This window comes from Trichosurus vulpecula, chromosome 4 (assembly GCF_011100635.1).
Source record: "Trichosurus vulpecula isolate mTriVul1 chromosome 4, mTriVul1.pri, whole genome shotgun sequence".
Taxonomy (NCBI): Eukaryota; Metazoa; Chordata; class Mammalia; order Diprotodontia; family Phalangeridae; genus Trichosurus; species Trichosurus vulpecula.
The window spans coordinates 212,270,003-212,293,444 of NC_050576.1; the positions used below are offsets into that span (position 1 = coordinate 212,270,003).

At 39.6% G+C, this 23,442-nt stretch overlaps 1 protein-coding gene across 2 annotated transcripts in view; it reads left to right on the forward strand.

Annotated features, from left to right (window-relative positions):
- Positions 1–23,442, forward strand: part of PITPNC1 (phosphatidylinositol transfer protein cytoplasmic 1) — a 363,762-nt gene that overhangs the window by 155,436 nt on the left and 184,884 nt on the right. For both annotated transcript variants that reach the window (XM_036756452.1, XM_036756453.1), the window contains exons 2-4: positions 731–879; positions 17,304–17,392; positions 20,816–20,823. In XM_036756452.1, coding sequence (XP_036612347.1) covers positions 731–879; positions 17,304–17,392; positions 20,816–20,823 — 246 coding nt within the window. The remainder of the gene's footprint in view (positions 1–730; positions 880–17,303; positions 17,393–20,815; positions 20,824–23,442) is intronic.

The window sequence follows — 23,442 nt, forward strand, 5'->3', positions numbered from 1 at the left end:
AATGTCTAGTAGATGGTTGGTGATGTGAAGCTGGAGCTTGGGAGAGATTGTAGGGCTGGATGTATGGATCTGGGATTCCTCTGCATAGAGATGATAACTGAGAAAATATAAGATCAGGGGGCTTTGGGATTGAACAGTGCACTAAATATCTGACCTCTATGTGTTATATACCAGAAAAAAAGAGCCCCAAAGAAATTCAGTGACTTGTCTAAGGTCACATATGTGCCTCCATGTGACACTGTCATCATCACGGTGACAAGGGGGATTACAAGCCACCCCACACTAAAACATAACTCCTCTGCCTCCAGTCTTCAGCCTTCATGGACTGTATACACTGATGAGTTGAAGGATGTGTGGCTAATCTTCTAGAAACATTTGAGTTGCTCCTTTCAGGGTTGTTGACGAGAATCAAATGAGAGAACAAAGGGAAAACACTTTACCAACCTTAAAGTGCTGTTAAAGTACCAGCTGTCATTATACTAACTGTGTGACTCTGGACAATTTATTTAACCTCTCTCTCTAGGCCTCAGTTCCCTCAGCTGCAAAGTGAGGACGATGACAGATAGCATCTCTCTCAGAGAGTTGGTGTAAGGATCAAATGAGATTGTATTTGTAAAAAGCACTTGGCACAGTGACAGCATATGGTAGATACTTTATAAATGCTTTTTTCCTGGCTAGATGTTGATGAAAGGCAGTGGAATTAACTTCTCTATTTCTTTTTTCTTTGCAGTACAAGATAGGACAACTGTACATGATCAGCAAACATAGCCATGAGCAGAGTGACCGTGGTGAAGGGGTAGAGGTTGTCCAGAATGAGCCCTTTGAAGATCCTAACCATGGCAATGGGCAGTTCACAGAGAAGCGGGTGTATCTCAACAGGTGAGACCTGCCGGCTGCTTTCCCTCCTTTGGGGACTTCTTGATCAAATGTGAATATATTTTTTTTTGCCTCTCTGTATTTTTCTTTTCTTGTTTTTTTTTAAAATTAATTAATTTTTAGTTTTTAACATTCATATTTGTAAGATATTGAGTTCTAAATGTTTTCCCCCTCCCCCCCTCCTCCCGAGGACAGTATGCAATCTGATATAGGGTATTAATTCAAGGAGCACCTCACACATAACCTGCTCTGATCAAATTTAACTAGAGATAATGATTCCTAGTATAAACCATTTTCTGGGTTAAAGTGATAACTGTCTTTTGCTTGGTATACCAGCTAGCTTACTTGATGAATTTACCTTCTCAGCATATGCAAAAACTCCTAAACTTTTATTTTACTTTGGAAGTTTTAGGATTGCCTTTTCTTGTTTCATGTTTGACTAAGAATGAAGTCATCTCTGCCTTGCTGTCATCTTCCTGTTTTTCCAGTATTGGTTCCGGATACTGTTTGGGCACCAGCCATGCTCCTTGATTCTCCTACCTCATCTCCTCACCCCACCCCCCAATGAAAATGACATTAAGATTAAATCCTGTCTTAAATGTCACAGGACTTCTTTTTGTTCCTTCAATCAAATGATAGCATTCATAGGAAGGAAAATAGTTGGGCCTCCAATTTTCCCCCCCTGGGATTTTAATTTTAATGTTTTGTTATTCTAAACTTGACAAACATCATCAAACATGAACATTTACATTTACAAAGAACAGAAAAAGAGAATAGTGTGTGAAATAACTAATCTCCATCGTGTTTTTCAAAAACTATATAATAAATTCAACAAAATAATTCCAAAACTGTTCAGTTTTTCTGGACTTCCTTCCATTCTTTCTGGTGCATTTTAAAAAAAATCCTTCTTTTTTCTTTTCATCACCAGTCTCCTTTCCAAAAAAAGTAAAAAGCTCTCCCTTCCAACAAATAACCATAGTCAAGCAAAACAAATCCACGCATTGGCAATGTCTAAAAATATCTTCTGCCCATCTAGAGTATGACATCTCTGTGAAGAGGTAGCAAACCTGCTCGAGGATCATGAATCTTCAGGGGTTGTGGCTGGTTGTTTCATTGATCAGAATTCTTAAATCTTTCCTTTTTTTTTCTTTTCCACATAGTGATTGTACAAGTTGTTCTCCTAGTTCTGTTCTCTTCATTTTGCATCGGTTCATACACATCTTCTCTGGTTTTTCTGAAACCGTCCCTATTGTCTACTATTTGCAAAAAAAAAAAAAATATTAGGAAAATTGGAAAGCAGTCTGGCAGAATTAGATATAGACCAACACCTCACACCATACACCAAGATAAATGCCAAATAGATACGTGAATTAGACATAAGTATGACATAAACAAACTAGAGGAGCAAGAGATGGGGGAAGAGTTCACAAAGGACAGAGAAGATCACAGAAGATAAAATTGACTGTTATAGGGTAATAAAGTTCTATTATATTTATATACCATATTTTGCTCAACCATTCCCCAGTTGAGGGGCACCCCCTTTAAAATTCTTTGCTATAGAAAAAAGTTCTTAATAAAGTTATCTCATTCTCTGCTCCTTCGATTGGCTTATATTGTGCTTTCTTATCGCAATGTCATGTATCCAGTTGGTACTTATTGTAGCATATGGTGTGAGATGTGGATATAAGTTTCCTTTCTCCCAAATTGCTTTCCAATTTTACTAGCATTTTTGTCAGCTAGAAAGTTCTAACTCATAGTATATAGCATTGAGTTTATGGAACACTACCCACTTGCCCCTGGGTCTTCTGTGCCTAATTTCTTCCTTTAATTAATCTATTTTTTAAACCAGTATCAAATAGTTTTGATCATTACTGCTTTTTGATAGAATTTGAGAATGAGTACGGCTAGTCTCTCTTGCTTCCCAGTTTTTTCCTTGATTATTTCCCTTGGTATAGTTCATTTGTTCTTACAGATAAATTTTGGTTTTTCAGTTTTTTTTGTCTAGTTCTATGAGGTGACCTTTTGGTAGGTAGATTGAGATGGCACTGAATCTGTATATTAAGTTACATAGTGTTATAATTTTTATTATATTGGATGTGGGAACCAGGTCTCAAACTATACTGCAAAGCAGCAATGATTAAAACTATTTAGTACTGGTTAAAAAAAATAGAGAAGTTTATTACTGGAAAGATTAGATACATAGGATGCAGAAGTATGAACACAGCCAGATAAATCCAAAGACCCCAGCTTCCAGATTAAGAAACCACTATTTGGGGCAGCTAGGTGGCGTAGTGAGTAGAGCACCAGCCCCGAAGTCAGGAGGACCTGAGTTCAAATCCATCCTCAGACACTTGGCATACTTACTAGCTGTGTGACCTTGGGCAAGTCACTTAACCCCAATTGCCCTGCCTTCCCCCTCAAAAAAAAAAAAAAGAAACCACTATTTGAAAAAAAAGTATTAGGAAAATTGGAAAGCGGTCTGGCAGAATTAGGTATAGACCAACACCTCACATCATACACCAAGATAAATGCCAAATAGATACGTGAATTAGACATAAAGTATGACATAAATTAGAGGAGCAAGAGATGGGGGAAGAGTTCACAAAGGACAGAGAAGATCATAGAAGATAAAATTGACAATTTTGATTGTATAAAATTTGAAAAGTTTTGAACAAACAGAACCATTGAAGTTAAATTTAGAAGGCAAAGGTAAAAAAGGTAAAAAAAAAAACCTTTGTAGCAAGTTTCTCTGATAAAGATCTGATGTCCTAGATATATGGCGAACAGATTAAAACATAAAGAATGATAGACATTTCCTAATCAATAGGCAGTAAGTTTTTTTCAAAAGAATAAATCTAAGTTATCAATAGCCACATGAAACGCAACTCTCAAGTTCTGCCTCATACCTATCAGATAGACAAAGGTGAAAAAAAGAAAAGGAATGGAAAATGAGAATTGTTAGAGGGATTGAGGGAAAACAGGCACACTATTGCAGTGTTAGGGGAGCTGTGAATTGGTCCAGCCATTTTGGAAAACAATTCAGAGCTAGATCCAGAAAGTCAGTGAGATTTTTCAGTACCACAGTGACCCTGGTTTATTGTCACTATATAATGAATGGCTTGTAAACCATTGACTTCCGGCAGCAAAGTAATAATCTTAAAGCCCTGATTGCCCATGTTTCTTTGATGCCAGAATGATACATCCTTCCTCTTATAGGCCAGACCTGCCTCAGGCTGGTCTGGTGCTTCAGGTTTGTTGTCAAAATGAAATGAGACACTTGCAGATCATCTAAGACTTAACAAAATGAGCTTCATTCAGCTGTAGCAGAGAAGGGACATTCAGCAAAGACGTGATGCATTCATTTATGTGCATCTTCCCTCCTTTGTTGGCCATGATGGTCTGCTGGTCAGAAGCCAGAAAAGAGGAGTCTCTCTAAGGAGACTCTTCATGGGATGGCTTTTTCCTTTTCATTTAGGCCACCAGGAAGGTATGTGACTAGCCTTAACCTTAGTTCACTCAGCCAGTTAAGTCTTGAGACAATCTCAATACTTTTAAAGGAAAAAATAGCCTAAGTGCTTGGGATTGTTTCTACAACTGTCCTCAAGGGAGAGTTTGTCTTTCCTATGTGCCTGTCGCAGATTAACATAATAGTAGCTTAATAAATGCCTATGTATCTCTATATCTGTCTAATAATTGTGCATTTCTTTTGCTTTTGCTTACTCCATTCTGCCCCAGTTTATATGTAGTCCCTTGTTTTTCTGAATTTCTCATATTCATCATTTTTTAATACCACATTAATATTCCATTACATTCATATCCCACACTTTGTTCAGCTATTCCTGCAATTGATGGCCACTCGGCTTTGTTTTAAGTTTCATGATACCGCAAAAAAGTCTTGCTATGAAAATTTGTGTATTGATTTTCCACAAAATTCCTTCCTCAACACTTCAGTTGCTTTCCCAAACTAAGGCCCTCCCATTTGGCCCACACTGTTGTGAATAAAAGTTGGAAAATACCCAAAGACTGATTCATTGAGCATAGTGACCAAGTATAAGCGCCAGGGGAATAGTCAGTTCTTTCAAAGAGAAGTAGTCCTCAAACTGCTCACTTGCCTTCATCAGTGGACCTTCTCCCATCCACTACTGCTCTTTCCCCATTGGTTAGTAAACTTCCACCCCTTCCTACTCTCCCAATCCCTGTGATACTGAATCCCCAACTGAATTGGACTGTTCTTTCACTGCAGAAAGAATTGGGTCCTGTTACCAAGGTTTCCATGAACTCTCTCAGGATCTGTCCTTTAACTGGAGAAACTGTGCTCTGATTAAAGTAAGCTCTTCTCATTTGCCCAGGGATGTAATACTAGGGAATTCCTGCATCATAATGAAATGCAAATGAGATTGAGCCAACTCAGTTATTAATAGCTGTGAATTCCCAGGATTTGGAGCCAGTTCAACAACCAACCAGCTGTTGCTTTGCAATGGTAGCTGAGCTATGGGCTGGGCCCTGGAGGATATTTCCCTAAAATAATTAGTTCTTCACTCTCCTGCTTTGGCATCCCTAATTCTGAAGGGCAGAGTGGAAGGAAGGACAGATATGGAGCAGGAGTTCTCCTGGAGCAAAGAGGGCTGAAGAAGACACAGGAGGGCAGGCATTCATCAGGTTTTTTGGTAGACGATTCCACTCTCTTTTCCCTGGTATTCCATTAGGGAAGATACTGTACTCATAAAGAATAGAGAAGGCTTAGGAGGAAAAGCCTCTGTTCAGTCCTAGGAGAAAAATGGTTTTTAAGATGCTATCTTACCCTCCCTTATGATGTTTGATGGACTGTGAGACTGTAAAATGAGCCCATCCCACATTGAAGATAAACTCTGAGGCACAGAGAACAGTACAGTTATTTTATTTTTGTGCATGTTCAAATATACAAAAAACTATAAATCTTTATGGAGTCTTTCACTATATGAGGTATTTGCCATACACAGAAGAGCACAGATTGAACTGTGCCCTCAAAGAACTTCTGTTATGATGGGAAAGATACCACAGGCAGATAGGTTTAATGAACTATATATATATAGTATATATATATATAATGAATTATAAACTGTCCACCGTTGACCAAATGTGGAAATGACTTCTCTGGTCAGTGGATAGAGTAGACCAGGGATGGGAAACCTGTTGCCTCGAGGCCACATGTGGCCCTCTAGGTCCTCAAGTGATGCCCTTTGACCGAATCCAAAATTCACAGAACAAATCCCATTAAAAAGGGGATTTATTCTGTAAAACTTGGACTCAGTCAAAAGGCCTCACCTAACTAGAAGGCCACATATGGCCTTGAGGCCGCAGGTTCTACACCCCTGGTGTGGGGCCTGGGGTCAGGAAGACTTGTCTTCCTGAGTTCAAATCTGGCTTCAGACACTTATTAGCTGTGTGACCCTGGGCAAGTCACTTAACCCTGTTTGCTTCGTTTTCCTAATCTGAAAAATGAGCTGGAGCTTGAGAAAGAAATTGCCATTTCCTTCCCGTATCTTTGCCAAGAAAACCACGAAGAGTCATGCATATTAGGATAAATCATTCTCATTGGAGAAGTCAGCTCTTAGCAACCCCTAGGGTGCAGGTGCTGAGAATCAAGGGGCATGCTGAGGGGACCATCTCTTCTCTCTGAAGCCCTGATTCACTGCTTCTTCAGTCTTTCTCAAGTCTATCTCATTGCAGGCATGCAGCAACATTGAGCTCAGTGGTCTTCTGGCCCAATCAGAGATCACTTCTCCTTCTACATACATAATAAGCAACCCTCATACAGTCTGTCTTTTCTTTATTTTCAGGGTGCATTCCTGGAGCTTTTTAATTTCTTCTTCATCCTTAGCAGAAGGTACCTCACGTGCCAGAACTAGCTAGGTGATGAAATAGAGCGCCAGACTTGGCGTCTGGAAGACCTGAGTTCAGATGTGGCCTCAGACACTCGCTAGCTGTGTGAGTCTGAGCTAATAACTTAACTTCCTGCCTCAGTGTCCTCAACTGTAAAGTAGAGATAATAATAGCACCTACCTCCAGGGTTGTTAAATAATACTTATAAAAGTGCCTAGCACATAATAAATGATTGCTTTCTTCCTCCTATATCGATAGAATGCTTTAAAGTTTTCACAGCCCTTTTAATGTTCACAATATCCCTACGAAGTAGGTGCTATTATTACTGCTTCCATTTTACAGATGAGGAAACCGAGGCTGAGATGGTAAGGAACTTGCCCAGGACCACTGGATAGTAAATGTCTGAGACAGGATTGGAGCTCGGGTCATATGAGTTCCTAGGCCAAAACTCTATCTATCTTGTCACCCATCTCTTTATCCACTGTGCCATGGTGCCTGTCTCAAGATTAGACATTATTAGACTTTTTTGTGTGTCATGGATCCCTTTGGCAGTCTGGTGAAGCCTGTCGACCCTTTTTAAAAGTTATATTTTTAAATGGATAAAAAAAGGCAGAAAATCACCATGGAAACCTGATTATATTGAAACATAGGTATCAATATTTAAAAATAAAAACAAGTTCATTGAAGCTCAGAGAAGAACTCTTTCCCTAGATAATGACTGTCACCCAAAATCAGATGGGAGCAATATTTTTAATTTTACCCTTTTTTGCAACAACTCTTTACATACCGTGTTCCTAATCCCTTCCTGCTGGAATGCTTTGGGGGAGAGAATCTGGTCTGGAGTTAGGGTAGAGGTGTGGCTAGCATGGGGGTTGGAATTGGAGAAAAGATGGAATCTATTTTGGGGTTTGTTTTTCAGTCATGAAGTGTCATGTTCTTCATCAACATGGATGCTAGATTAATTAGCCTGTCCTGGCAGGTGCCCATCAGGGAGTGTTGCCAACTTCTAACTATGATGCCTCTCTAATATCTGATTTGATCCATGTGGAGAGAACAACATATCTCCCACCAGCCCTAAACACCACACTGTGTCTTTGCTGCATAAGGAAAGAACATTCTGTCTTTTCTGTCATTAAGTGTAAATGGCCCCTTTCTGCATGACATAGGAACCCTTGAATGGTCCTTAGGGTTTGAGGATGTGAGATTGTGTAAGTTCCTTAATGTGACTATGTATTGTTGGCATTAAATGAGAAACTTTGGCTAAAATCTCCTCTGTTTACTTCCCAAGCTGAGGAACTGGCTCTCTGCCTTCCCCTGTATTTCATGGTGGCCTACACAGACAGGCCAATGAGAAAACCCAGTTAAGATCACAATTGTTGTCCTATCTACTTGGGAAGCTTCTGGTTAGAGAGAGAATAGATGCCAGGACAAAGTGGGATTGCAGACTTCATCCACATATATGGAATTTAACTCTAGAAGAGACCCTAGACACCATTAAGTTCATCTTTTCATTTTATAGATGAGGAAATACAGGCACACGGAGTTGACTTGACCAGGCCTCAGACACAAACTGAGTGACTATAGCTGAATGTCTCATTTATACACATCCTCCTAGTTCATTTTCATCACTAAACAGTGGCCCATAGCATATGTGGCCCTGTGGGATTTGTACTATTCAGGTGAAATATTCTATCCTCAAAAGTAGTTTATGATTTAGTGGAACTGAAGGGGAGGCAAATGTGGAAAATGAAGAATGGAGTAACAGTGTATAGGGTGAGGAAGAAGAATTGACTGACTTGGAACCCGAGGTGCATGGTGATATCAATGACTACACCCACTCTTACAGGTTCTGCCCTCGACTTTTATTATTTACATTACACAGACACACACACACACACACACACATACCTATATATACGTGTGTAGGGATGTGGGGAAGTGTTTTGGAGATGTTTGCTATACCTTCTTTTTTTTTTTTTTAAACGTATTTCTACATTAGTCATGTTGGAAAGAAGAATCAGAACCAAAGGGGAAAACCACAAGAAAGAAAAAACAAACAAAAAACCCAAGAGAAAATAGTATGCTTTGATTTACATTCAGACTCCATGGTTCATTCTCCAGAGGTGGATAGCATTTTTCATCTTTAGGCTTTTGGAATGTTATACCTCAACCTGTTCTGAACACCCTTATTTCCAGGGTATTTATACCAGGATAGCTGACCTGCATTCCTTTTCTCTTCCTAATTTCTTTCCTGGAGGAAAGAGGAGCTAGGTAAAATCTAATTAGTCCAAGTATTCCTAAATGGTTTTTTTGTAAGTTGGTGGAGAGTTCCACTCAAGTTCAAATCTCTTAGAAGACATGTGGCCGGAGTCTGGGCCTGTCTCTTCCATCTGCTGTTCCTGTTGCCAAGCTGTTTGAGCTAAGTGCAAAATTATTCCTATTGCTCGTTTTCTCCCACTGCAGCCTCTGTTTACTGATCTTGGGCTATTTGGAAAGGGAGCCCATAAAAGAAAGTGGCACCTTTGGCATGGAGAAGAAGTTGAATCAGTTCTTAATAAACACTGGAGTCCAATTACAGAAATCAATTGACATAATAGCATCTTATTTACATGCTGTTTTTCAAAGGATTAGCATATTTATTGTTTACCTACAGAATGTACAGGAACAAGCCTGCTCCTTCCCTTCATGAACACCTGTCTACTGTCTGGTTGAACTCTCCATTGAAAGACTAGAAAAGTGGTGGACATATTATTTCATGTGGACAGATTTTCCCCACAGAACACCATAGATATTTTAGGTCTAAAACAGGCCTCAGAGATCATGTAGTCTAATTCTCTCATTTTACAGATAAAGAAACAGATCCTAAAAGATAGATAGATAGATGACGGATATAGACAAGCTCTTTTTCATTCAGGACTGGAAATACAAATACAAGCAGAAAGACAGACAGCCCCTGCCCTCAAAGAGCTTGAATTCTAGTAGGGGAAGACAGCACATAAAAGTAGGGGAAGGAAAGGGGGAAGATTTTGCCAGCTCAGGGACAAGCTTGAATGGAGGTTCCAGGCAAGAATTTACCAATGGCAGGAGGAGACTTCAAGGATTTGCCAAAGATCCCACAACTATTTAGTGAGAGAAGTAGGACATGAAGAAAGGTCTTCAGATCTCTCCTGATCGGTGGTTTTTTCTTACATATTAACCTCTCTTAAAGTGGATGTTCGCCTCTCAGGAAGTAGTAGGAGACAGACAAATCCCATTTCCCTCATAGCCAAAAGAGAATCTTTGCATCTCCATACCCAACAAATGGTCTTAGAACCTCTGAATGAAGACCTCTAAGGAGGTGGAGCCCATGTCATGTCAAGTCAACAAGCATCTATTAAGCACCTTACTATATGCCAGGCCCTGTGCTAAGGACACAAAGAAAGCCAAAGAGACCCTGTCCTCAAGGACTTCAAAATCTGATTGGAGGGGGGGTGCAGCTACATGTAAACTGCTAGGTATGAACAAGATATCCACAGAGTTAATTGGAGGTGATCTCAGAGAGAAGGCAAGAAAAGTTTCTTGTATAAGGTAGGATTTTAGCAGGGATTTGATGGAAACCAAGAGGCAATGGTGAGGAAGGGTAAAGAATTATAGTCCTGGGGTACATAGTCAGTAGAAATTTAGTATTAAGAGATGGGGTGTCTTGTGCTAGGAACAGCAAGGAGGTCAGAGTCACTGGATTGAAAGACACACGGGGTAGGGTGAGTAAAGTGTAAGAAGCCTGGACAGACAGAAAGAGCCCAGATTATGAAGGGCTTTAAAAACCCTTCATAAAAAAGGTGATATGGAAGTGGTTGAGTTTGAGGTGCCTATGGGACATCCATTTCGGGTGTGACTGTAACTCAGCAGAGAGAATAAGGCCAGATATATAGATCTAGGATTCATCTGTATAAAGATGATCACTGAATCCATGGGAGCTTAGGAAGTCACCAAGTGAGATAGTATAAAATGAAAAACAGAAGGGAACCAAGGACAAAACCTTTGGGGACGCCTGTCATTAGAGGTCATGACATGGAAGAACTACCAACAAAAGGGACTGAGAAGAAGTGGTCAGAAAGGAAGGAGGAGAACCAAGAGAGAGTGGTGTCATAAAAGCCTAGAAAGAAGAGAGGACCCAAAATGGGTTGCTTAGTGATGGAGAGTGGGAAAAGATTATAAGCTCATGGCAGATGGCTCCTATTTCCTTTGAAAATAGGGGGTGAGACCCTCTGCTGAGAAGGTACTTCAAAGATCCAAGATTTTATACTCCCTCTACTGATACATTAGTTGACATTTTTCATGAATGCTGTGTTTGAAAAATTTACATGGACAGCCTGGCTGGTGGACAAACCTCTCCCTCCAAATTTAGGCTGGTCTTGAGATGACACACATTTAGTCAGTGGGCCTGGATTCAAAGCCTTTGTAGCTTGGTAGGACTTCTCGCAGCTTTTACTCTGAAATCTAAGGTCCTTTCCATACCACACTGAAGAAAAGAACTTTAATGTAGAGAATAATAAAAGTAGATGCATTTATATAGCAATTTTATGGCTGCGAAGTACTATAACCTTTCATTTGATATCTATCCATACTACTGGGATATACATACACACATATAAATACACACACACATATATACATATATATATATATACACATATGTATATATATAATGTAAGTTAATTTGGGGGGTGTATAGTACAAATACAGTCTCATTTTATGGAAGACAAAACTGAGACAAGGTTCAGGTTGCTCATCTGGTGAAGGGCAAAACCATAATTCCAAACTAATAATAATATCAGCTGTCATTTATATAGCATCTTAAAGTTTTCAAATGACTTTAATAATAATAATAACTAGCATTTCTATAAAGCTTCCTACGTGCCAGGCATTGTACCTATGCTTTACAAATAATATCTCATTTGATTTTCACAACAACTCTGGGAGGGAGGCGCTGTTATTATCCCCATGTTATAGATGAAGCAAACAGAGATTAAGGGCCTTGCCAAGGGTCACAAATCTAGTAAGGGTCTGATTTGAATTCTGGCCTTGTTTACTGGGGCTAAAGGCCCAGTGGTCTATCGCTGTGCTGCCTAGCTGTTTTTATATATATTTACTAATTTGATCCTCATAAGAACTTTGGGAGGTAGATACTATTATAATAATATTTTGTTATATTAAATATGTAAAATTAAATACTATTATTATTATAATTATAATAGCTTAATAAATGTTTGTGCTTTCCTTGATTCCCATTCCCATTTTACAGATGAGGAAACTGAAGCCAAGAGAGATTAAGTGACTTGCCCAGGGTCACCTAGTCAGAGAATGTCTGAGGCAGAATTGGAACTCAACTCTTTCTGACTTTTGAGTCCTGCGATGTCACTTCTGCCCAAATGGAATTTTCTGGCTCCAAAGCCAGTGTTCGTTCCACGGTGCCACCTTTCTTTTCTTTTCATGGAGAAGTAGGAGACGTTATTTGATCTACTAGGAGACTGGAATATATTTCACACTAAATGGAGAATCTGAATGGCAGAGATGACTCCTTAGAATTGTAGGACACATGACAGCTGAGATCATGAAAGTGGCAGCAACCGTGGGAACTAATTAAATTTCTTTTTCCTTTTTAGACAGTGATAAGTTCTTGATGTCGGGAGAAAAAACATTTACGTTCTCAGGGGAATTAGATGCAAATAATGACTCTCCAAGGGGAATTGGATGCCTAGGAAGAGGCTTGTTAGGAGGTTTAAAAATTTACAGGAGGCTTAGCATAGAAGATGTTGCAAATTCCTTAGGCCCAGGTCTTATAAATAACTGATAACAGGATGGCTTCCTTTCGAAACTCACCAGAATAGAGTCAAATAAAATCTTATTGTCAATGTCAGATTTTCCTTGTTCGGGAAAATGATAGCCTTTTATGAATAACTCACTATTCCAATATTTCCAACAGAGGGCTTAGAGTCAGAAGGCCTCTTCTTGAGAGCACTGGTTCCCTCAGCTCCATCTTTTATAAAATTGGGACAGTATTTGGATTACCTAGCTCAAAGTTGTTGTGATGAGAATGCTCTCTAGGTCATAAAAAGTCTTGTAGGGACAGATGTGAGTTGTTTTAATGAGGAATGGGACTATGCCAAGAGATTTTTTCAGATGGTTCAAAAAGGGAATGAAATTTGATGCTGTGTAAAACTCCTGGGGGCAACTAGGTGGCACAGTGAGTAGAGCACTGGCCCTGGAGTCAGGAGGACCTGAGTTCAAATCCGATGTCAGGCACTTGACACACTTACTAGCTGTGTGACCTTGGGCAAGTCACTTAACCCCAATTGCCCTGCCTTCCCCCCTCCAAAAAAAAAGGTGCCTGAGACTTCTGGCAGAGGTGGTGTGCCCAAGATACTAAGGTATGTTGTAGAAGGTGGTGTGGTGCAGAAGAAAGGCCATTGGATTTGGAGTCTGAAGACTTGGGTTTTAATCCTCACTTTGCCCTTTACTCCCTGTGTGCCCTTGGGTAAGCTCCTTTATTTCTCTATACTGTGTTTCCTCTTCTCTACAGTGGAGTTGTTGGAGGAGGTGATCTCCAAGGTCTCTTCCATTTCTAAATCTGATCCTTGGATCCTTTAAGTAGATGTCAAAGATTCAGCAGGCTCTTTTTGTGGCTAAGAAGGATAAGCCAAGTACGCCCCAACCTCTTGGACTCTTGTGCCTAAGACCTCACATACAGCAGGGAAATCCACCTAAGTAAACAGACTCCTTAGAGTTCTGCTCCTTCCTTCCTTCCTCCCTCCCTCCCGCCCTTCCTTTCCTTCCTTCCTTCCTTCCTTCCGTCTTTCGTTCCTTCCTTCCTTCCTTCCTTCCTGCCTCCCTCCCTCCCTCCCTTCCTTTCCTTCCTTCCTTCCTTCCCTCCTTCCTTCCTTCCTCCCTCCCTTCTTCCTTCCTTCCTCCCTCCCTCCTCCTTCCTTCCTTCCTCCCTCCCTCCCTCCCTTCCTTCCTCCCTTCCTCCCTCCTTCCCTCCCTCCCTCCCTTCCTTCCTTCCTCCCTCATTAAATTTCTTCCATGGGCAATCCTTACTATCAAGGAACTTAGTTTAGGTTTAGGGGGAAGGGTGTCTTTCTTTTCAGCACAGTCAGTTTTTAACCACAGTATCAGGCTCATTTAATGAATGCCATCACAGAGGGCTGATCTCTCTGCTTTTATAAGCTGCCTACTGGTAGTATGGGAATAAGACGATGGCCCTCTTTAGGGCTGATTAGTAATAGCTTATGCTTCCTTCCTCTTCCAGATCAACCTATTCATACCCCTTAGTGTAGATAGCATTTTTCATCTTAAGTCCTTTGGAATTGTCCTGGATGTTAGATTTCTGAGAATAATTGACTAATTCACAGTCGATCACCATACAATATCGCTATTACTGTATACAGTGTTCTCCTGGTTCTGCTCATTTAATTTTGCATCAGTTTATGTAAAGGTTTCCATGTTTTTTCTGAAAGCATCCTACTCATTATTTCTTACAGTACAATATTATTCTATTACAATAATATACTATACTTGGTTCAGCCATTCTCCAATTGATGGGCGTCTTTTCAATTTCTGATTCTTTGACCTCACAAAAAGAGCTGCTATAAATATTTTTGAACATATAGGTTCTTTTTCCTTTTCCTTTTTTAATTTTTAAAATCTTCTTGGTGTACAGACCTAGTAATGGTATTGCAGGGTCAAAGCGTATCCCCTTTGGGCATAGTTCCAAATTGCTCTCCAGAATGGTGACATTCCATCTTCTACCTTTGCATAAGTTAGTATGGGGTGGGGAACCTATGGCCTCAAGTAATCCTGTAGGTCCTCAAGTGTGGCCCTTTGAATCCAAACTTCATTGAACAAATCCCCTTAATAAAAGGTTTTGTTTTGTTAAACTTGGACTCAGTCAAAAGGCCACACCTAAGTCCTTGAGGCTGAAAGTTCCCAACCCCTGGTGGCTGACCCCATATCCAGCATGTCCATCTCTGCTTTGGTTAATCTCTAATTTCTCTGATTCCTTCTTTCTCCTCCCAGTGGGAATGTAAGCCTTTTGAGTACAGGGCCTGTTTTGGTTTTTTTTTTTTGTCCTGGCATACAGTAGGCATTTAATAAATGCCTGTTGAATTAAATTGAGGTGGCAGTTTTCCACAGGGGAAGTGAACATCAGTGACTTAAGCCTCTATAAGTTGTGTGGTTGCCCTGAAGTCTTGGAGCTTTGCCTGGTCTGTGTTGGGTGGGCAGTTGTCCAACCCTGTTTCAGTAAATTAAACCCATGAGAACACTACTTGCCAGTGAGTGGAATCCATGGCTTCCGACATAGCCCAATATTGCAAAACCGTGTGGGGTGGGAACAGCCAAAAGTAAATTCATGTATGGTTTTGGTTGTGGCCTCATCTCGCCTGAAAGCTCAGTTTTATTTCCCCAGTCGTGAGCACTAACTCCCACTGTACTCAAACCCCAATGACTTATGGAGTCAATCATTATTAGAAGCTTATAAACCCTCTTCCAGGGGGCAGATCTGCCCATTTCAGCAGTATGAGTGTAAGGTAAATGGACAGTTACTGCTGGGATGATTTTCATAGGAGTGCAAGAAGAATTGCTAGGTGAATTATAAAGCTGCTTCAGCTTGGCTTCTCACATCCCACCTGAGAGCAGTTGCATTGGTCTGATGCTCTCTCCTGTTTGGAAAATTTCGATTTCATCATTTGGTTTAATCCTGGTAAAGATCCCAGGTATGTGTGTAGGGTCTGAATAGCTGTCTGAAAACAAAATAAATCATGGAAACCTTCAGCCATATGAAAAGAAGAGAATTTGAATGTTTCTCCATCCAGGGGCTCTCTGTGCTTCCTGAATTCTGGTTTCATTTGAATCACAAATCCAGGAAGAGTTGTTGGGCTTTGTGTTGTTTTTAAAAATCTCTTTTGTTGGTTATATCTACTTGGAATTAAAAACTGCTTCCTGCCTTGCTCCCAGAATGCAATTCTCAGGAATTGAAAGACTGTGACATCTTTCCAGGTTTAATGTATTAGACATTAGACACCAGCAATGTCCTACAGGTGTTAAAGTGAGAAAATTGCAAAATGGTAATGGGAGATTAAAAGAGAGACTTCTACCTTGATCCAAGATTCAGCATTGAAAGAAAAAGACAAGCAAGTTCGAGTTTCATGGAGGATTCTCAGGGCCTGGTCTGTGTAATTCATGAACATTCAATGAAATTTTTATTAAGTACCTACTGTGCGCAAAGTGTTGAGAATATAAAAAATGAAGAAACTGGGACAGGCTTTGCCTTCCAGGAATTTCCATTCCACAAGGGTACTGGGAAGATGACTTTTAATTTTAATTCCATGAATCATTTATTACATGTTTACAGTGTGCCAAATACCGTGCTAGTACTGGACTTAAGATAAAAACGAAAAATCTCTATCTTCAAAGGGTTTCCATTCTTCTGAAGGAATGAGTGTAATACGAAGTGTTTGGAGCAAAGAAGAGATTTGATCAGAAGGTGTCCTTGAGGAGGTAGTACCTTGAGCTGGGCAGGATACTTGAAGAAAGCAAAAAATTTAATAAGTGGAACTAAGTAACAGTTAATATCTTCCAGGCCTTGGAGGCAGCCTGCAGAAACCCATGGTGGTAAAAGAAAACACATTGAAACTGTAGCACAGCCATGGCTAATGCAGAAATATGTTTTCCCTGACTTGATGTGTATAATGGGTATCCTATTTCTTGCCTTCTTAATGGGGATGGGAGGGGCTGGAGAGAGAGAGAGAGAGAGAGAGAGAGAGAGAGAATTTGGAACTGAAAATAAAAATAATTAAAAATAATTTTTAAAAGTGATTGTAGAACAGCTAATAATCCAGTTTGTCTGAAATGTAAATTGGATCAAGGGAAAGATTAAGCACTCATAGTGAATAGAAAAGAAAAAAATGTTTAAAATTTTAGGTTTACAAAAGAATTTGGGACTGATGTTCTTTTAAGAAATCTCCGAAAACAGCTGCCTCATGCATGAGTTCAGTGAAGTGTCCATGTAGTCAGGCCCCATATATATTATGGCCCTTCTTGCAAAACCCCTTGTTTCTCTTTTCCACTCTTAATACTCAGAGAAATTAAAAGGACAGAGTCTGGCTTTTGAAATCTGTGTCCCCACTTACCTGTGCTTATTCACTCAACACCACATAAGGCTATAGAGTCTCAAATCCCAGGAGACCTATCCTGTGGCAGAGGCCATGTTATTTCCACGAGATGGCCTTCCTTCAACACCACCTTCTTGATATGGCATTACTGTCATTTTCCTTGTCAAATTAGCGGGAGTGAGTTCAATTGCAGACCTTTCTTTTTTTCCTAATCCATGAGCAACTTGTATCCCTTTTGTACATATTAAGAAGATGCGACTATGTGTATGAAATAATTAGTCCTTCTTATATAGCAAAAAAGACCATAGTCAAGTGAGTATGTTATGTGTGTGACAAAATGTTCCCACTTCCTCTAGGAATGGCTTTTTATGGCCATTATATAATTTCTAATTTATTTTTTCCTCTTCCTTGTAGCAAATTGCCTAGCTGGGCTAGAGCTGTTGTTCCCAAGATATTTTATGTTACAGAGAAGGCTTGGAACTATTACCCTTACACAATTACAGGTAAGTCTTCAATCAAACCAATCTATAAGCACCTTCAGGCAGTGAATGTAAGGATGTGATGAAAGTGATTGTCTAGGCCAGTGGTCTCCAGCTAGGGGTTATGGGAACGTTGTATGTTCAGCAAATCTGAGGGTGAGCTGGGTCCATCCTGCCTACTCCACAAGAACCAATTGTAGAACGTATCTTGAGCACAACCATACTTATCCTTTAGCCATTATCTGCCCAGCACTCCTCCACGTTTATCCCCCTCCCTCCTTTGTGCAAGCCCTCAACTTTCCTTCTCTGCCCATATTTTTTTAAAGTGCTAGCCCCTCATAGAATTTATAAGCTAACCATAACAGATGCACTCACAGCAGAAACTGCCTTTGGGAAAAGTATATCTGCATCTCCCTCCTCTCCCCAGACTCTTCCCCAGCTTCCCCTGAATTACTTCATGACAGTATTGGACCCCACTCAGAGGGAGATGGGGTATTAAACTTCCTGGGAATAGGGATTATTTAATTCTTTCTGTTTCTATCCCTAGCACCCAGCATGGTGTCTGAATATAGTAGATGCTTATTGATTACATATACGTTACCTATTTTGGGTAGTACAGAATGAATTGCACAGGATAAGCAGGCATGGATGGGCCGTCATCTTTCTGTCCAAGCTCAACCATCATCTGAACTTCCCTACGTTGGTCCAGAGTATCCCCTCCTCCTGGTCACCCAAGTTTACAACCTCATCATCATCCCATACTCCTCACCCCACCACAGATCCAGTCAGTTGCCAAACCTTGTTACTTCTAGCTACACAACATCTGTTTCCCTTTTCTCTACTCCCACAGCCACCACCCTAATTTAGGCACTTACCGCTTCTCCCCTAGACACTTTCAACGGTTTCCTACTTAGTCTTCTTGCCTCAAGACCCACTCCATACTATCTTCCCCACAAGACGATTTTCCTGAAACACAAGCCTGACCCCTACTCAAGATACTCCAGTGTCTCCCTGTTGACTTATGGAACAAATACAAACCTCTATTTAGCATTTAATACCCTTCAGAATTTGACTCCTCTCCAGTTTTTTTATGCATCACTTTTCCTTCCTTACACTCTAGAGTCCGGCCAAAATGGCTTTCTTGATGTTCCATACGCTCAGACAAAAACACAACTAAAGTATCCGAGCAATAGGAAATTAAAGTATGACCCTATCCATTAAGCAAGCTCATATAAAGCAGAATGCATTTAGATGGAAAACTTCCTGCTGAATTCAAATAAGAGGCCATTCATTTTTCCTTGTTTTTGCATTGCGTGTGATAATATCTACACATAGATAAAAATGATTTGTGTTTTAAAGCCATTATGCTCTAGCTGTTATGACCCAAGATATTTTATGTTACAGAGATTGTTACATTATGTATCTTCTAATAAAAAAGTAGCTAAAAAAGGAAATTCATCTGTTTAGTTGGCTAGCTACGGTGATCAAATTAACTGAATCATTAATTACTAACAAACAATTATTATTTACAAGTTTGCCCAATCCTCCAGGATATACATAGAGATTTTTCTCAAATAATGAAGCATATTTAATCCCATTACTCTCACTAAAAAGAATAATTATTTATTTTAAAATATTATTTATTTCATCTTTATCCCGTAAACTTTTTCTTCTTGTATGTCTTGTAATAGCAGAGTAGCACATTCATATAATTTGTATACTCTAACCTCTCTCTCCCCTTATCTCTTCTACAATTGCTGGGAGAAATATACAAGGGTATAGTAGGTATAGGTAGTTAGGATAGAGGGATTAGCCTTGGAATCAGGAAGATGTGGGTTCTAGTCCTGTTTTTGACATATACTCTGTGTGACCATGGGCAAGTTATTTAACCTTTCAGTGCCCCCAGGAAACTCTTTAAATCTATAAATTACAGGTGGAAGGAGTTAACATACTAGTTGTTTCATACCGTGAAAAAATTGAAGATCTAAACTACAAAAAAGAAAAAAAAATGTGAGGTGTATGAAAATACATGTTTTGCTAATGGGGTGCAAGGTGAAAAAAGTGTGGAGACCACTGGTCTAGGCATCAGACTCTTTAGTCCTATAGATGCACCTTCTCTTCCTCTTGCCTGTTACAGAAGCATAGTTCTGCGTGTGTGTGTGTGTATGTGTGTATCTGTCTCTTATAAAGTTATGAGAATCAAATGAAATAACATATCTAAAGGACTTGGTAAATTCTAAAGTGTTCTACAAATATCATCTGCTATTATTAGTATTTATTATTGCATTCCAATTTTAGGTGATGCCATTTCCTAATAGCGTTTATCTTTACCAGTCGCTAAGGAGAAGAAAGAAAGAAAAAGAAAATTAAACTAGCCCATCTTAGGATCCTATGGTCATAGAAACCGTTTAGCTTAACCATTCCATTTTACAGATGAGGAAATTGAGTCCCAAAAAGTCAGTGACATGCCCAAGGTCCCACAGCTGTAAGCAACAGAGCAATGAATTGAACTCAAGGCTTCTGATTTAAAATCCATTGTTCTTTCCGTACCATTACTCAGCCTTCATCCCTATTCCAATATATCATGGAGTAAATTTCTTTCACAGATAGACATATAAATTGTCCACGGTAGTCCAAAATGGTCACTAGCACCAGAAATTTCCCTTGTAATCTGCTTATGCATAAAAATCTACCTCTTGCTCCGGGTGAAGTAATGTAGATTTATTCTGGAAGAATTTGAATGTATATTATATACTCAGCCTTCTCCCAGAAATTGTGGAAGAAATAAGTAGTTAGAGAGAGGCTCCTTAGGATAGAGAGCTAGCCTCGGAATTACGAAGATGTGGCTTCTAGTCCTGCTTCTGACACATATTCTGTGTGACCATGGGCAAGTAATTTAACTGCATGGTGTTTCCCCCAGGAATCTTTAAATCTATAAATTATAGGGGCAAATTGTTTTCATACTAGGAAAGAAGAAGGAAAAGGATCAATTCTTTCCATAACTTTGGCACCAATAGAATAAACTTTTCCTTAGTCAATGGATGATATTTTTCCACTTAAAAATTGAACTGCAAAAATTTCTCCAACATTCTATTCTTTACCAAGACTTTTTACCTGAGATCTAGGTTCACATTCTGATTTTATGTTAGCCCCTTGGTGTTTAGTTGGCCACAGATTAATTGAATCTCATCCCTTTTCTGCCCAACCAAGAGAAGTGTCATTATTAATTTTGTATGCGAGAGCATTCCAAGAGCAATTTTGGTGGTCTGGTCACTTAATGTAATTGGGAGGGGGATGGTTTTCTTTACATCTTTAATATCTTTAGAATTCACTGGTATATTTATTGTTTATATAGTTTATATTAAGTGGAAGTAATGGCATTTATCATCATATCATCTCTTTTTTCCCCCCCACACTTCTTTCCTCCAAATGAAATTCTGGGACCAGAATACACAGTAAGTTTTAATCATTTTCAAATTCTCCGGCTAAGATCAGTGAAGTAATTAGAATGTCTCTTGTGTCTGTTCTTGTAAGTTCCATGAAAAATAGAAGAGTAGTTCAGAATAGGAAATATTTAAACTCGGGCAGTAACTCAGTTATATATAATGCATGAGCTCGAGTGTTCTCATTTGTTCAGATGGATTGGTGTTAATTTAAAGTGCTTTTACATTTGCTTAAGAAAATCATTTAACATATTTTTGTGATTTAAAATGATGTGTGTATTTTATCTGTGTCAGTTGTGGTCAGTGGAAATGCAATTTTTGGAAAGACTTTTTTAAAATCTTGGCTGTTACTTGGGAACAGAAACTGAGGCTACATACAGTACATGGACCTATAATCTGTTTTATTAAATGGCTAGGTATTAAAATGATAGGTCAACAGCTAAGGTGGCTCAGTGGTTAGAGAAGTGTGCCTGGAGTCAGGAAGACCTAAATTCAAATCCTGCCTCGAGTACTTACTGTGTGACTCTGGGCAAGTCACTTAACCTTTCTGTGCCTCAGTTTCTCATCTGTAAAATGTAGGGGTCATACTAGCATCCACTCCCCAGGATTATTGTGAGGTTCACATGAGATAGCACATATAAAGCATTTTGCAAACCATAAACTGCTATGTTAATATTAACCTTTTTTAAAAGTTGCTATGACCAATATTATCATCATGATTTTTTTTATTAAAATAGCAAGGGCATATCACCAAAATGTTTCGAATCATAGTTCTGTAGGGAATTTCTCCAGCACTTTCGACTGGACCATTTTTGTGTCTAGGGGTAGAGACAAATCATTTAAACTTCATTCTGTAGGTTTTCGGTACCCCATGTCTGAATGAGACATAATTATACTTGCCTAGCCCCTTGAGAAGAGCAGGAGCATTATAAAAAAGCATTAAAAGAGATTCTTTCCTGGCTTTCCTGTCTTCACTTTGTTTCCTCCTTTTCCTCTTCTCCTTTCAAAAGTTCTTAGAATTAACGCTGGGAAGGGGCTTTAGAAGCCACCTAGACCAACCCCCTTGCTGACTGATGTTTCATTGCCAGGTGTACTTCAGGTCAAAGCTGCTCTTGTTAAAAACAACCCAAAGTTTGACTTGGCATTACAGCCTGCCTTCTTCCCACAGACATTTCCTGATCTCTTCTCTGTTCTGGACACAGAGCCTGTTTATAGCTTTTCATGGCTATGTCCTCATCAGTTCCTGCTTTTTTAATGCTTTCCTACTGTGCTGATTGCTTTGGCTCCTTCAGATCTCAAGCAGCTCATCTTGGGACGTTTCCCAACCTATCTTTCCCTTTGTGTTGGAAAAGGACTCAAGGTCCTTTACAACTAACTCTCTGGGGGTCCCAACTCTCACCCAGGATTATTTTGCCTCACTCCCCTTTGGGGGGTCATTCACAAAGCCCTCACCTCCATGTCGTCTTCTTAGATCCAAGCTTAGAACAGGAAGTCTTAGCCTTTTTTGTTTTTTTGGACTGCTCTCTCTGAGTATTTTTAAAGTCATAAAATTAAAAAAAAAACAATTATATAAAGGTTATAAAAATATCTTTAAAATGAGTTCACAAGCTCAAAGGTTAAGAACCTTGAACTTCAAACAATATTGTATGTATAATTCAATTACATTTCAATTACCCAGATTTCAGGATTCTTCACTGTCTTCCTCTCTTCCCCAACTCCTGTCCTTAAACTAGGGGACTTCATCGCTTATGTTGATGCTCCTTCAAACTTTGATATTATCCGGCCATGCCCTCCTGTCATCACTTCCCTTTTCCTTATCCCTCATCTCTCCTCATGGAGACCTCCAGTCCCTCCATCCCTCAGTATTTTCTTAGGTCATTTCTCTTTTCTCAGACTTCATTTTCCTGTTTTCCCAATCTCTACCTACAGTTAACCAACTTAGTTACATACTGTCATCTACTTGTAGACCCTTCGCTTCTTTGTCCTCATACTTTGCCAAATTCCAGCCCTGAATTATTTCTGCCGTCTACCGCCTCAGTTGGACCCTCACTGAGACAACCGCTCCTTTCATTCTTCCCTCATTGAATCCCTATATCTTTCTTCATTTTTAAACCAATTCTGAATCTCCTCTCCTGTAGCTTCCCACACCTTGCTCCTAACCCTGACAGCCTAGGACTTTGACTCTGACTTTGCCAAGAAAATTGAGACCATTCTCCACCAGCTCACACATCCCCTGTTTTCTCCTTAATGCCCCTTGACATCATTCATTCACTCTTCTTTTCCTCCACCCTCTGATAGTTGAAGTCCTTCTTCTCACCCCAGACCTGTCTTTCTCTATTGTTCCCTTGATCTAGTCCTGTGTTCTTGTGATCTGTCATCCCTCTGTAATCTCGTCTCTCCTTATCTGCTGGTTTCTTCTTTACTGCTTTCTTGCTAGTCTCCCTTATTCTTAAAACAAAACAAAATTAAAAAACCTTCAGTGAAACCTGTTGTTGTTCAGTTGTGTGTGACTCTTTGTTGACCCCCTTTGGGGTTTTCTTGGTAAAGATGTTGGGTTGTTTTGCCTTTTTCTCCTCCAGTTCATTTTACAGATGAGGAAACTGAGGTAAACAGGGTTAGGTGACTTGCTCA